Source organism: Notamacropus eugenii, chromosome 3, assembly GCF_028372415.1.
Source record: "Notamacropus eugenii isolate mMacEug1 chromosome 3, mMacEug1.pri_v2, whole genome shotgun sequence".
Taxonomy (NCBI): Eukaryota; Metazoa; Chordata; class Mammalia; order Diprotodontia; family Macropodidae; genus Notamacropus; species Notamacropus eugenii.
In genome coordinates, this window is record NC_092874.1 from 161,306,121 (window position 1) to 161,322,673 (window position 16,553).

The 16,553-nt window shown below is 34.0% G+C and overlaps 1 protein-coding gene across 3 annotated transcripts in view; it reads right to left on the reverse strand.

Moving 5' to 3' along the window:
- The window catches only part of SEMA3E (semaphorin 3E), a 344,413-nt gene that overhangs the window by 33,748 nt on the left and 294,112 nt on the right, over nucleotides 1-16,553 (reverse strand). For all 3 annotated transcript variants that reach the window (XR_011976936.1, XM_072653225.1, XM_072653226.1), the window contains exons 10-13: nucleotides 13,813-13,957; nucleotides 10,317-10,539; nucleotides 2,324-2,415; nucleotides 531-572 (exon numbers count right to left, since the gene is read on the reverse strand). Coding sequence is in view for 2 of the 3 variants with exons in the window: in XM_072653225.1 (XP_072509326.1) it covers nucleotides 531-572; nucleotides 2,324-2,415; nucleotides 10,317-10,539; nucleotides 13,813-13,957 (502 nt within the window). In the remaining variant the exon portion in view is untranslated. The remainder of the gene's footprint in view (nucleotides 1-530; nucleotides 573-2,323; nucleotides 2,416-10,316; nucleotides 10,540-13,812; nucleotides 13,958-16,553) is intronic.

The window sequence follows — 16,553 nt, forward strand, 5'->3', positions numbered from 1 at the left end:
AAAGAGTAGGAAGGGACAGTGCTTATTTAAGGAAAACATGAAGGATGGCAACATTTCACTTTACAAAGTTATAAAATGGTTCCGTAGAATTAAAGATAAGGAAATCAAAACTATTAAGAATCAGAGAAGTAGATGAAAATGCAATAAATGACTCTTTTATCATCCTATGTCTAGACAGGATTCTGCTATGATCTAAGAAAATTACAAATGTCCTTCTAAAGATCTTGAGGGAACAAAGAAAGGCAATGATTGCAGACAGCAAGCTGACTTCCATGGTCCTTTATTCCTTTTCTTGTACTGACCTGTAATTTCATTAATCGAAAGAACTCCCAGTGAAGAGATTCTTCTGCTGGACATGCCAGACAAAGAAATCTATTAAATGTTAAATTATATGTCTTTTTTTTTTTAATAAATTAAGTATAACTTGTTCCATGGGAAAAGGGTTGCATTATCACACACATACATTTGATATTAATCAATTACATCATACATCATTTCATGGTAATTAAGCCACTGTGAACAATACTTACTCTTTTTGAAGAAATTTCCATGGAAATAATAGGAGCTGGAACCTGAAAGGGAAAAGATGATCAAGATTTTTAAAAAATATACCTTTTAAATAAATAAGTTTAAAGGAAAGAAGAATGATTAAAAATTCCCAAGCCAACTATATAAATGTAAGTTTTGTCAAAGTAGTAGATAATTTAACCAATCCAAATAGGAACAAATGGAGAACTGGAAGGGATCTTGGAGGCCATCAAATCCAATCCTCTCAATTCACTGTTAAATAAATGAGGGGAAGGTAGGTTAAATGAGCTGCCGGGATCATACAAGTAGTGATGTTGACAAAATTTGAACCTAGGTCTTCTGACTCTGGAGGGAATGCTTTTGCCATAGTACCCCAAGATCTTCTTTTTGGCTTTAGCCATTCACTTTTGCTATCTCCATTCATAGACTATGAAATGCTACATATATGGTTAGTGCCTGGTGGGCTGATGGGCTACCTTCTCATTTGAGCAGGATACTGGTTGGACTCTTTTCTTATTGCCAGTGGGCTTCTGACTGATCTTTTATGCTATTCTGGCGAAGAAGTCATCGTATGAACTCATTTGATTTCTGGATTATTATTTACTTATTCACGTAGGTGCCATTTTAAAGTTTTTTTGGAATAGAAGTGGAGGAACTGGGGTCTCTGCCATATTTAGGCACCTATTTTCAGTCTACTGTATCACATTCACATTTTCCTAGATGAAAGAATAATATAGAAAATATTTCCAATTGGATGATCAAAAATCTGCAAGTCTATATCTGTACATCTTCCACAACTAATATTATCTGTTTAGAGAAAAAAGTTAGAAAAGGTGTTGCCTCACTGGAAATCAAACTTTTGTGTACAAATATTTTAAAGGAAAAGGCATTTTGAGACAAGGGTTAAAAAAAAAAAGAATAGATGTTAAGGCCTAGCTATTTACACTTACATATACATACAGCAGCTCATTTTCTTATAAAATGTCCTTTCTAACACAGAGAAAATAGTTTTTAGAATAGAAGTAAGAAGGAAATAGAATTTTATAATAAATAGAAAGGAAATAGAAAATGTATTGTTCTATATCAAGGAAATTAGAGGATGGCCTAACAGTCTGAGACTTTTAAACGTTATTAGCTTTTTTTTAAACCTAGCTTGAAATAAGCTTTAATATTAAAATTACATTAAGACTTTTGAGTCATCTTATATATTCACACATTTTTATTATCAAGGGCCTCTACTCATGTATTTTTTAAAAAATGGTGAGCACATTGAAAGCACTAAGCAGCCTGAGAGACAGCAGTCAGAGAGAATCCTATGGTGGGGTGAAAGAGAAAAGGAAGGATAGAGATGAGAGACAGATGTAGAATGACCAGATGATAAACATATTCTAAGGTAAATGAATATAAGTTACCTTTAGTCTATGTCAAGTTTTTTGATTTAAAATATTTTTTTCCAAAATGCTTGCCCGATATGATACTATTTTTATGCAAATGATAACTAGAAAATATTGGGACTAATTCCCTGAGGACTTAGGAAATTGGTATCATTTTTTATTTTTATAGAATATGTTAAAATATATTGGTGTAGGAAAAATACTGCCCTTCTTATTTGAAAAGAAAATTAGAACAGAAGATCCTATCTGTATTTTTAACACTTTTCAGACTCAAGTTCTTTTGAAACTGACAATACATAAAGAATTAAGCACAAATTGATGTTGTGACTAGATTTCTAGAAATACATCAGTCTGTTTAATTATTTATTGATTTAAAAATAGTTGCTGCCATCCATACGTACTTTGAATACTTGTAGTTCTTCTAAAATGACTTCTTCCATTGATTCTGTTTCCTGGTTGTAAATTGTGATTACTTTTAGCACAACGCCACTGTCTAGAAAAGGAAGGGAGAACAAGAAGAATCCAAAAGTTAGGTAACAATTTTTTTTTGCATAAACAAAATGATTATTATTAGAGAAAAAATCTTAAATGCAAAAAATCCCTTTCCACTTCCTTTTGCAGCACATTTTTTTCCCTGACTCATGTCTAATACTGGCAAAAGAAACACACACACACACACACGATCAGTTGTTCTATTCACACACATATGCATGTATGTATGTATATTATATGTATATATATATATAATATTAATACTGTTTACTAGCAGATGCATAAATAGTCAAATACATTAATTTGTCATGAATTATTGATTTTTTAACTGAAAGAACTTAATTATTATCTGATTGTTTCTAAACCTGTTACTGATACGTAATAATGAAAGGCAGATTCCAAAGTAGCCTAATTTTTACCTGGACTTTCTGTTTGCAGATTATTCAAATATCTTACTTGGTCACTAATATAATATATATCAACACATTATCTCTTGAATATAATATAAAATTCATGTGGGCTAGAGTTTCTGATATAGGATAATAACAAAAATGTGTGTGTTCGTCCTTTGTTGCCGAAGAAGACCATGCCATCAGAGAAATAATGACATGACTTGCCCTTGACTTTGTTTTGAGTGAGGGAGGGCTGAAATAACAAAAAATAGTGTTGATGATAATGATGAGGATAATAGCATTAATAATCTGCCTTATTCCACTTTTTCACATAAGTCCATCATTGGAAATATGCTGCAGGGTGAGGGGGAAATGAACAGAACCAGTCAAATAATTTGTGCAATAACAACACTGTAAAAAAAGGAACAATTATGAAAGATCTGAGAACTCTGATCAACATGATGATCAAACATGACACAACAGACCCGATGAAGAATGCTCCAACTCCTGACAATGAAGTCCATATTTACAGACTCAAATATGTAGCACATAATACCATTTTTTGAACATGGCCAATGGGGGAATGTTTCATTTGTTTTGTTAAATGGGTTTTCTTTCTTTTTCTCTTTTTTCATTAGAAGGGAGCATTGGGGATGAGGAGAAAATAAATACTCATTAAATAAAAAACCCTGAATTTTAAAGAGGTAATATATAACAGCCTATTTGTTTCCACTATGTGAAAGTAGAGCAGTGATAAAAGGAGGCAGGGGGTTGCCCTATGGCATCACAGATGTACTGAAGTCATAATGATAGCAATAACAAAAGTCTTGTTATTTTAGATGATAGTAATGGTGTAAGTAATAATGTTTTTTCAGCTTTGCAAAGTATATTATTTGTAATAACCCTATCAGGTAGTTTCTCAAGTATTATCTATATTTTATGGGTGAGTAAAGTAAGATTTGAGTAAGAATCACAGGAAGGGATCAGTGGTTATCTCCTCTAATCTCTATGCAAAAATTATCTGTATGATAAAACCAAAGTGAGACGCAGCCTCTGCTTGAGGATCTCCAATGAGGGGAAACCATCTATCTCCTGGAGTAGGACTTTTGGACGGTTTTAACTGTTGGGAAGACAAACTGACCTCACAAATCTAACCTCTTTCCCAAACACTTGAAGACAGATTCCATGCCTCCACTTCCCTCTGTCATTTCATAGTTGACAGGTATTCAAGACCTTTCATCATCCTACTTTCCTTTCCCTGGATGTTTTCTAGTTTCCCAATATCATTCTTACATAAAAGCTTTTGTAGGGCAGCATACAGAGGGACTATAGCCTCCTTATTCTTGAAGTCACTGAAATAGCTTTGTACTGCTGATTTATACTGAAAGTGCAGACCGCTGATGGGAGTACAGCTAGAGTCAGAAGGACCTGTGCTCAAATCTAGCCATAGACACTAGCTGTGTGACCCTTGTAAGTCTCTTAAATGCTATTTGCCTCAGTTTCTTCATCTGCAAAATGGGGATAATAGTAACACCTACCTTCCAGGGTTGTGAGGACCAAATGAAATAACTATAAAATGTTTACGCTGTAAAGTCTTACATTTACAAAGCAAGTGCTATATAAATGTTAGCTATGATGATTATCTTGTACAAATGAGATTGATTTGTGGAATGCAAATTTATCATTATTGAATTGAATCGTATTAAGACTCAACAGGTCAAGATATTTTGGAATTCTATCCTCAGTTTTGTGCCTTCTGCACTTTTGGTAAGAATGTTTTCTATACTTTCATCTAAGTTATTAACAAAAATATTAATAATAGGGCCAAGAACAGATTGCTAGGATATACCATGAGAGAACTCTTGCTATTTGAAGCAATAGCAACTACTGTATTGAGCCTCTAATGAGGGTGATCATTTAACTAGTTATCTAACTATATTTTCATCTACTTCACATCTCTCCATCTTTTCCACAAGATTAGCTTGAAAGGTTTTATGAAATGCTTTTCTAAAATCTAGGCAAACTATATCTAAACATTTCCCTGATCTATTAGTTTAGTAATTCTATCAAAAGAATAAAAAAAAGAAAAAAATGTTCATCTGGCATGATCAATCCTTGATGAAGTCATGAGTACTCATTAAAATCATCTTGATGAGCCCTAATAGAGCTGCCCCAGCCTCAATATTTTACCTTTGTTATAGACCCCTCCTCAAGGTCCACTGTATCCATCTTCCTTCCTCCCTCTACCAATGTCCCAGTTTCTTCCTATGTACCTCACTGCTCACTAGAACAACAGGAGTATTCCTGAACTCATAGTTCTCACAGAAACAGCAGGCATAGGAACCCAGCCATGAACCCCAGAACCCTTCCCACAGAAACAGGTGTGTTCTTTAGTCAACCACAATCATATCATCTGTTTAGCTCAAGATAGAATCACGATACCTAAATATTCATCTTGACCAGATAGTGCCACAACAGTTAGCCAATCAGAAGACAGCACCACCAGGATGTAGAGCAGGATAATTGACCACCAAACTGTAGAAGGGGCCTACCCTACAATAGTGCCTGTGCGGTAATAGTAAAGAACTGAGCTTGAGTGAACTTATGACATGGAGAGGCTTATAATAATACCATTACCATATATACACACCCCCTAACAGTATGTATTATGGGTAACTGCATGCGCAGTTCCACTAAGGCTAGGACCCCTCCTCCATTACCTTATCCCTTGACATACTCCTCCTGACTTTTTAATATTAATCATATTCCTATATTCTATATAAACTTTTATTGTGTAATCAGCATCATATTCTCTATAAAATTGTACATCTTGTCTTAATGAAGTGGCTAAATTCCTCTAAAGCACTTAACCATTTGTTAGAGTGTGAAACTTCAAAACTCTAATAAATCTTTCCAACTGACTTGGAGTTGACTTGAGTCTTTGAAATTCTTTAGAGACCTCCCACCACAACTTTATATGAGCTTCAACAATGTCTTGATCACTAATCATATCTTTAACAATCCATTCTAGAGTTTTCCCAGTAATTGAAGCTAAGTTCACTTGCCTAGTGTTTCTCATCTCTCTATCCTTTCTCTCTGTCTCTCTCTCTCTCTGTGTCTCTGTTTCTATCTCTCTCTCTCTCTCCCTCCATCTGCCCTTCCTTAATCTTGAAGTGCCTCTCCTATTTTCCATGACCTTTCAAATAGCATTGATCATGCCTTTGTAATTGTATCTGCTAGCCCAATTTGTAAAGATGGTAAATCATGTAGGTCAGACAATTTAAATTAATGAAGAGTATCTCAGTGATCTCATTAATATCTTCTTACTTATTTTGATTATGAACTCCCCATTAGACATTTTTGTTCTGTCCTTTTTGTTAGCTGAAGAAACATAAGCAAAAAAAAAAAAAAAAAAAAAAAAAAAGACCAGATTTGCCTTTTCTCGTTGCTGTATCTCACTTATCTCCAGAAATGAAGATTCATTTTTCCCCAATCTAGTTTCAACACACACACATACACACACACACACACACACACAGCTTCCTTTTCTAGCATCAGAGTTCACCTGAGCATTAGCATTTTGACACTATTTTTACTCAATCACATCACATTCACATTCACTCACTGTTACCTGCTCATGCTTAGGTTGTCTGTACATATATTTTCCAAAAATGGAATTGGTGAGGTTGTTGAAATCTGTCCCCTCAAACCATTTAGTAGTGAAGTAGTAGCAGAATTGGTGTTATAACCCCTGTTCCTTAAAATCCAGCGCTCTTTCCATTTAACTCAGATACTCAAATGTCCTATTGAACTGGTGAAGATCTAGAATGTTACCAATGGGTGTACTCAAGACACAAATAACAATAGATTCTGGCTGAATTATATCAAGATTCTTGTCTATGACTTCCCCTGAGAGTTCACCACAGAGAGCTCACTCAGGGAGAGTTTCCTTGATTATTTTTACATTCCAACAACATCAATGGAAGACACAAACTTTTCATAGATGATCCTTTCTTCACTCCACATGACTAACCCATCTCTTGTTTGCACGTGCATTTCCTGGGTGATACTTTGCTCTGCTTCTCTTTCATAATTCCTTTGTTGAGATGTACTGCAGCCTTTTCATATCCACCATGTTCCTCTTCATTGCTCTTTGGTTAATTTCCAAACTTAATTCTTTGGACACCATTGTATTCCATGACTCACAATCACTACATGAAAGCTAAAATACTTTATCCAATTTTTCCTATGTGCTTCTAGTTTGGTGTCATTTGAAGGTTTTCCCATTAAAATCCTTCAGAATTGCCATAGTTTAGGGGAAAGATTGCATGTAAAGAGTTTTTAAAAGGTAATTTCCTTTCATAAACAACGAGGAAGTGGAAAAAAATATAGGCTGAAGATATACTCTCAAAACATTAAAAAATAGGAGTATTTCTAAAAACGTTAAATATCCCTCTCTAAAGTCTAGGTTCTTATAATAAATTCTCCCTTACAAATACACTTTCGAAATGACTATTTCCAATTTTATTTTTGTTCTTTGAACATTCTTCATAATATTCATCTCATATTGAATTTTGATGTACTCATACTATAACTTTCCTTTATTTCTGATTTAGATAAGAATTATACTTCACTGAAATATTGTTAGCAAAGCTGCTTTGTGTAAAATGTTCATATCTGAAATATTTTACCATTAAGAAAAAGAACCCAGAGATTATATAATAAACATTTATTATTAACATTTTCATATATATGCTAAAGCCAAATAAATAAAAGTTCATTCAAAATATAAGCATCAAATCAAATAATATTTTAAATAACATGAATCAATAAGAAAGACAATCACATTTCAATGCAAATTTTTTGATGAATTTTCCAGATACTGGGTCCAAACTTTAACTGTTAAATGCAAAGAATAAATTGGAACTGGAATTCAGTTCCATAACAGCCCTAGTTAATAAAGTGTACCTTATAAAAAAGTAATGGGCATTTCTTTTGTAACTCATAAGTTAAAACTTATTTTGTGTTGACTTCTTCCTGGTAGAATATAGATAACTCAAAGAAATTCTACAGGTTAAGAAATTTAGAAGGATGAATGAACTTCCTTAAGTACTGAAGTAAAATGAGTTGTTTAATTAAACTTAATATTAACTCATTAAATAGTTTCTCTGCACATGCTATTGTGCTAGATTTTGGGGGCACAAAGAATGGAATTCTTGTTTTTAATGTATTTATAACCTAAAAGGAAGGAAAGGACATATACACAGATAAATTTAAGCTACCAGATTTGTTGATGAAATTATTCATGGACTGTTCGTTAATGCACACACATTCTTTTATTTCTTAACAAACTGTCTATTCTACACTTTTTCCACTATTAATTACTTTGTTAAATATTTTACTTGTTAATATAACAATATTCTTACCTTATTATTGCCCTAAAAGGATGCTACTGGTCAACTACATTTTTGATTGTTATAGATATCTAATCTATTTCTTTTGGCACGCCATACACAAAACAAAACATTATCAAAATTTACTGCACACAATGAATAAGTGAGACCGATACCAATAGAACTTTGCCAGATGCCCATTTCTGGAAATTGGATGGTGTGTTTTCCCATTTTCTTCCTCAAAATAAATATTACTGGAATGGCTTTCATTTGAAATGCCAAACTATACTTTGGTAACATATCAAATGTATGTCTTCATTCCTTCAAATCTCTGTGTTTGAGTGATTAAGGATATTAATCACTAAATATATAATTAATATTAAGGATAAATGATTAAGCAGGGGAGATACTGACTCTTGTAATGATCATCTGCTGTGGTAATTATTTTACTATATAGCTGGAGAGATAAGTAACATGTAACACCTCACCAAAATGTAAAAGTGTGTGTATCCATTATCATATTCACTGGACACTTGTTGAATTCCTCAATCCATGTCATTCTCAATGTGAACATGTCTTTATTTTTCCAAAAATCATACTGTGATACATAAAAAACCTTGCCTCTTAGTATTAACTAGAGAAGTTCTTAGCTTGGTTTATACTGGATAACAATATGAAGACCTTTCTTCATTGCTATTTATACAAAAATATAAGTGTGAATTCTGGAAGAAACAAAGTGATTTTTGTACTGTATCAAACAAACATATTCATAACAGAGGAATTTAAAATGCATGTCACTCTTTCTGGAGACAAGGGAAAAGTCAATATTTATAAATATGGTAAGAGTTTTAATTCAATTCTGCAAACTAATACCATAGTCCAAGTGTCTTCAAATCACATTGTGGGTGATAAGGGAGGAGCAGCCGGCTCTGCGCATGCATAGGCCAGGGAATTGTCTAGGGGCTATACTAAAGCCAGTTCATTTGCAGTATGAACATTTACACCTCAAAAATCAATCATGCTACAAATCAGGGCTTGATTTATTGTTTGCTGATTGTCTAGATTTAGGAAGGTGATGGGAAAATGTTAATAATGCAGATTAAATTAAAAGTGTGTCACGCAGACACTATTTTTTTTTCCCTTCCAGAAAGCCAGTTGTTATATGTTTCCCTGAGTGCTTTCAAAGCATAGCCTCATCTCAGGTTTATTTTCTGAGATCATTCAATTTAATTCGGTAAGCATTCATTAAAAAATTATTCCATGCCAGGTACTTGATTAGGTGAGATGGACACTAATAAAAGCTATTTGTTATCTCTCGTTTCTGACCCTGTTCTGCAATCCTGCTATTCTTTGAAATTATGAACACTGATTTGGAAATATCCTGGGCAGCACATGACAAGATTGGTTCTAGAGGCTCACCCTCCTCTGGCAAGGGATCTTGGTGGTCTTAGGTTCAAGCCAATCTCTTTTCCTTAATGGGATTTGTTAAAGGTTCTGACAACTCACTAACCAGCCAAAAGACTCAGCCATCTTGTGGAATCTGGCAGAAGATACCATATTCCTGATTCTGATACCACATTCCAGTTTCTGGCTGAAAATGCAATTTGGCCCTGACACTATTAATCTAGGTCTGATAAGTGCCCCCCTCCTCTCCACCCGCCCCCCCCCCCATCCTCTGCTCTAAGGCAGTGAACTTCATCCTCCCCTTGTTTTCCATTCATTGAGGCAGGTAGTGGTGCAGGGGATAGACTGTTGGACTTGGAGTCGGGAACACTTGCCTTCAAATCAGATATCAGACACTTAGTGGCTGTGTGACTCTTGTTAAGTCATTTAACCTCTATAGCCTCAGTTTCCTCAACTATAAAATGAGGACAATAGCAGCACCTTTCTCCCAGGGTTATTGTGAGATTCAAATGAAATACTGAAGTCCTTAGCACAGAGCCTGGCCCATACTAAACATTATATAAATGTTAGTTTATTATTATTTTGCAGCGGTAAGGAACAGATGAAATGATTTGCAAAAAAAAGTGTCCAAGACCACCCCCCTCTTATCATTTTAGTTATCAAATTATCACTTATATGACAGTATAAAGGTCTACATTGAATCTATTTTTTACCTGTGCCAATAAATAAGACATCATACTGTCCATCTTCAGCTTCAACTCGATCAACTGCTATCTGTTGCAGGTTATATTTTCCATCTGTTTTTACTAGGATTGGCCTCTTATGAACAGGTTTCACAGGCTGATGCATTAATGGGTGACTTCTTGCAAATCTGATTGCCTCATCGGGATAATCCTTGGTGGTGCCATATTTTCCTCCATTCACCTTGCTGGCACACTACATAAATACAGAGTTTAGAGTCAGGGTTTTCTGTTTCTTTGCTTTCTGTTTTATTTTGCCATGGGAGACATTCTTGTACACTCCCATTAATCTTCTGTAGGACCAGTTCAGGGTATGGTCGATGCTCAGTCACTAAACACGCATTTTACAGATACTTTTAAATAAGTAATGATACTTCAGCAAAAGCAAGACGCAGTTTTTGGAATTGGTGATGATAACCTCTATTGTTTAGAAGACACTAAGCCCACAACTAGAGACAGACGTAAAACATTATAAGTTTTGGAAAATTTAAATGTAGTATTTTCATAATTAGACAGAAGTTTTGGGGTTTTTTTAATGGAAAATATAATACAAAATACAACTTTCTCACATTAGTCTAAATTGAAAAAACTTTTTCTATTATACATTTGCTTGCAAATGCATATAACCCAGCTTTAATTCTAAGACTTGCCCCCCAAAATCTTCTGAAATTGCCAGAAACTTCTCCCCAAATAGCTAAGAATCCTGTCATTATGACAATGGTTGTACTAGAAAACATTCAAATTCTAATTGATTCTCACAGATACCTATTTTGTAATCTAATAACCATCATTTTTGTAATGATTCTCACTGTAGAATTTTAGAATAGAATTAAAATTCTATAGAATAGAATTTTAGAGCTTCAAGGGCCAACATCACTTAAAATTCAACATGGTTAATTGTCTAATAAGAAAGACTCTATTTAATTGCTGGAGTTTGCAAAAACTACTTTTGTTGTGTTTTTTTGAAGGAGCCAAGTAAAATGAGAAAACCAGAAACATTTGCTACTAATCTTGGTCTTAATTCACTAACTCTAAGATGCAGAAGGAAAATTAAACATATTTAAAAATAAAATGCACAGCAGCACCCATGAATTATTGGATAGAATTCTCAACAGCATTAAGTTTCATTCTAATTTCTACCTTGTCATTAAGTGCCCATTTCCCTCTAGGACCAGCAACTTGGTGAATTTTGATTGATGAAATTTTCTAATTGAAAAGACAGGAGTCTGCTAATTACAACAGCTTGTAAGTAGCTCTATTTTGTAACTGGTATATTTTTCAATGATTTGGTAAGGAATCAGGTAATGCTCCTCATCTGAGCATGAATTTTTCACTTTAGCATATTTTTGTGATTTATAATTGAAACCATTTATGTCCAAGTTGGAAGCATTTCAGGAACCAGTCACTTCCTCTAAATCTCCTTTAAGACCATGTGGTTTTAGGAAGCATTTCCAGCAAACCCACAGGAGTAGGTTCCCTTAGTTTAAACAGTAATTTCAATCAATAGAGTGAAACAAAATATACTTTATGTCTTACTGGAAATAATAATTTTAAGCTAGCAGGAGACAGTGATTGAAATAGTAAAGTCTTACACTTGTTAAGAAGAAGTAACGTTTGTTTCCACTTTTGGTTTTGGCTCTGAAAAAATGGTTTCTACTTGGACTTCCAAGTAATTGTGTAATCAACAGAGTGATGGAATTTCACCAGGCCCTCATAAAAGAGCGGAGTTTGAATTGTATGACAAGTTAAATGTTTGCTTTCCATGGACCACATAACACATACAATGATCCTGCATTTTTCCAACCTAGTTGCCCTCAAGACACATAATACAAAACATAACCATTTGTAGACTCTTGTTCCAATTAAAACCATAAAAGTTTGAATGGACAGGCAAAAAAAAAAAGTTCTCAGTAGCATCAATTCAAAAACAAATAGTGGAGCTTCCTGTCCTTGTAGAAATTCTTTTGCACTTCTGTAGGGATTAGAACACTAGATTTATAGTGTGCAGAACTGGTTTTGAATCGCATTTCTGCCATACAACATGAATGACCTTATTAGGCAAGTCTCTACCTCTCTATGCTGTCAGTTTTTTCACTGGTAAATGAGGGCTAAGATTCCTTCCACCTATAAATCTTGTAAGACTATTACATGAGATCATAATTCTCTTGAGGAGATTCAGAGAAAGCTTATTTAAATTTTACTTGACCAAGTCACAACATGTAAGTTGTTGGGTATATGAAACATTTTAAAAGTTAGCTATTACATTTCTACCTTTCTTGGCACTTCTCAAATACAGATTAATTTGAGACTACCTAGATAACTAAAACTTTAGTGGTAAACTCAAAATATAGTCAGGGATTTGATCCATATGGTTAATTGCTTCATATCAAGAAAATATTTCTCTTTATTTTCATGATCAGATTCTCTGTTAAAAAGGAAAAAAATCATCATCTGGTAGCCAATTTATCACATGATGAGAACTGTGAAATATATCCATTAAGCTAAAATCACCCTATTATACCCTAAATTATTTTCAAATAACCACAATTCTGAAAAGAAAATGTGCATATATGTGTATTTATATACATATATATATATATGTATGCATGTATACATGTGTCTTCCTCTCTCCACCCCTGCTTTCCAGGATATGTGTCAACTAGTGAGCATGGGAAATTTTTCATCTTTTCTTTTGTAACTATATAATTTTTTTTGTAATACATCTTTACCATTGAGCATATATAGCAGATGCTTAATAAATTCTTGTAGACCGATTTCATTCTGGGATGCATGCTTTTAAAAGTAAGGACTGTTCAGTATTCTTTAATGTATCCCCAGTACTGAACACACTTCCTGGCAGATAGCAAAAATTTGATAAATATATATGTTTTGATTATTTGTATTTCATAAGTGGTACTTTGTGTCAGATATTAGGGAGACAAAGACCAAAACAAAACAAAATAATAACAACAGTTGTTCCTCCTCACAAGCAACTTGTATACTATTAGAAAAAGAGCATCTACCCAGGATGATAGACCTATAAGAGAAAGGACTTCAATGGCCTTCTAGTCCAACACTCTAACTTCACACATGAGAAAACTGAGGCCAAGGGAGTTTAGGTAATCCTTCTGAAAGGGGACACACATTGTGTTAAAGGTAGGATTTAGACTGCTTCTTTGATGTCAGTCTTTGCTTTGGACAAGATATATAAGCACGTAGAAAATAAATACAAAAGAAATAACAGGTGATTATTGTAGAGGGGATAAATTGAGATGATCGGAACAGTTCCCATGCAGAAGACAGGATTTAACTCTTTATTTTTCATAGATGACATTTAGGATATGGTCTTTTAGACAATTATTCAAATAATCATACAAAGAAATATTGATTGTAGAATATATATGTATACATATATCTGTATGTATGAATCTAATAAATATTTTTTCCAAAGTTAAATGCTTAGACTTACAGAACCAGGTCTTGGATAGGGGACTTTTCCTTCATACAGTGACCAGTGGTATTCAGGTCCTTCCTTGTGTGCATATGGTCCATTAAAAGCAGCACGGATACTTGCCATATGATAGACACAAATAGCATACCCCCTGAATATGTTACTAGAAAACAAAAGAAAATGCTAGATAAATAACTCCTTTGGAAAAGGCTTCAGGAGGCTGTAGAGTCAAAATTTTTTGATTCTGGGAGAACTTAGAAGAAATTAGTATTCATTGAGTTTGTAAGGACCTCTTCCAATTCCTTGAGTCCCCATGTTTCCTGTTTCTTAGGCCAGATGTGAACCAGCAAAGTGAAATTTCAAAGTAAAATAATTATCCAAATCTTAACCAAACTTTTTTTTCTCAATGTAGCTATTTTAAGTGAAAGTTATTTAAATTGGCCCGAGTTTGCAGGATGATTGCATTTCTTCAATTTCTGTGATTCTTTATTGCTATTTATTTGACTTTATATACACACTCATCACCAAAAGTTATTGAATGTCATGCACATAAACAAATGAAAAAATGTTGTTGATTTTCAACTTAAAAGGTTTTAAGAATGTTAAAATGTCTCCATGTTCAGAGGTGGAAACATCAAAGTTGCCAAGAAACTGTGGCCGGAAATAATTTTCATTGGTTGATATTAAAATTTTGCTCAGGCTTCTTTGAGTATGAAGTTCAAACTCAACAGCTCAAAAACTGTATATTCCATTTTGATCAATTTGCTAAACATTCATTAAGCACCTATTATGGGCTTGCTACTGTGTTAGAAACTAGGGATATAAAGACAAAACAACAAAAAAGTAAAATGATAATGTTAGCTTTACTTTTTTGTCATATTCCCTAATTCACTCATTTGTTAAGGAAAATAAAATAGCAGACTGATCTCAAATTAATCATAAAGTCATCTAGCAACTAATCATCTGAAAACAATTCAACACGCAAATGTTACAGTATTAAATGCAGTGCACCAAAATTGTTTCAGAAAGAGAGAGAAAAAAGGTTATTTATGCAACAGAACATGGGCATACTACTTGTTGAATAAAATTTTTGTTTATATACCAAATTTTATTATTGACTGTTGAAAAGAATCTTAGAAGTATTTTTAATACTAAAATAATTTTGAAGAATTTTTTTATTTTAAAACTCTGTATTTTATGGATAAGGAAGCTAAGATAAAAGGAAAAATAACTTGCCTAAAGTCCCTCATCTAACAAGAGGCCAGGATGTTCCCATGAACATCCTCCAAAATCTTCTCTTCTGTACCTGAGAGGGCATTAGCTTGTTCTCAATGCTCCTGAGTAAGGGTGGGATAATTAATTTTGCTTCACTGCATCATGGCTCTCTAGTCTCTTTTGTTTTCTTCACCACTGTTTCCATGTACTTCTATCTCTGGGGGCATGTAGTTCCAACTCTTCTGTGGCCACATAGTCACTCAAGCCCATTGCTTGCAGGAAAGGCACACAGGAATTGGAACCAACATGACTTCTTTATATCCATTGCACTTCTGGTTCACTCATTTCTAACTGATCTGTCTTTCTCTTCAATTTTCCTTTTAAAAGCCAAGTCTAGGGTTATAGCTCAGGTATTAATAGCACTAACAATGGAGTGGCCCAGTGAGCCACTAAACCTGGTCCTGGTTCAGGACTAGTGAAATTCATCAAAAGGTGATTTTGACTCTTTGATACCTAAGACTAGGTGAGTTCATACTTTATCAGAGAGATGCCAAAATAAAAGCCTAAACTAGTTAACAAAGAGTCCACCTGGACAAGAAGTAAATACTTAACAAGAGAATTTCACCTCTGTTAAGGAGACACAAGTGAATTTCCAGAGGTCCTTACCAATATCTTCTTGGGCACAACCTCTTACTTCTACTGATTTTATTATTTATTACATCTTATCTACACATGAAAGGAAAAATCAGGCAAATTAAATTAAATTGTTTCTTGTAGGCCCCAACTGGAAAATTTCTTCAGTGGGCTTCTTTGTGTTCATATAAGTTAAAGGTAGTACCTTTGGACCATGCATGGCATTTGGTATTTTGCAGGAATAAACAGAGAGCACAGTTCTTACCTTGAAGAGACTAAATGTTCACATACAGATGAAACATGAACGCAAGAAATCTAGGGAATTATCATAGGGGAAATTAGAAAGAACTACAAGGTAAGAATGTGTAAACTGTTTTATACACTTGCTGAAGACAAAAGAGAAAGAGGAAAAATAGATATAAGAATCTTCATAATGGGGTGTAGTCAGTTTGATCAGGCGTCCTAGGAGTGGTGATTTTTAAAAAGATCTATGAGTTTGTAGAAAGGTCTATGAATTTGTGCAAACAATTCCTGGAAGAGGAAACAAAAGTTGAAACCACCCACTCAGAAGGAGCAAATAAATGTTGGAAACCAGAAAGTTACTGAATTACCTAAAGTAAATAAGAAAGATGATGCTGGGGAATGATTAGATATGACGTTAGAATGATGGGCATTAAGGGACTGAGTGTTAGGCTAGAAAATATCTGATTTAACATGCAAAACAGAATCAGTCAGTTGAGGGTCTTAAACAAGAGGTGATACACTGATAATTATGTTCAAGGGACATTATTTTGAAATTTTTGTGAAATTGTGAACTGAGTGGGAAGAACATGGAAGATTAAGAAGCAGAGCAGTAGATAAGCTTCTATATGGAGACTGTAACTTTGGAGGCAGAAAGGAAACTGTGTATA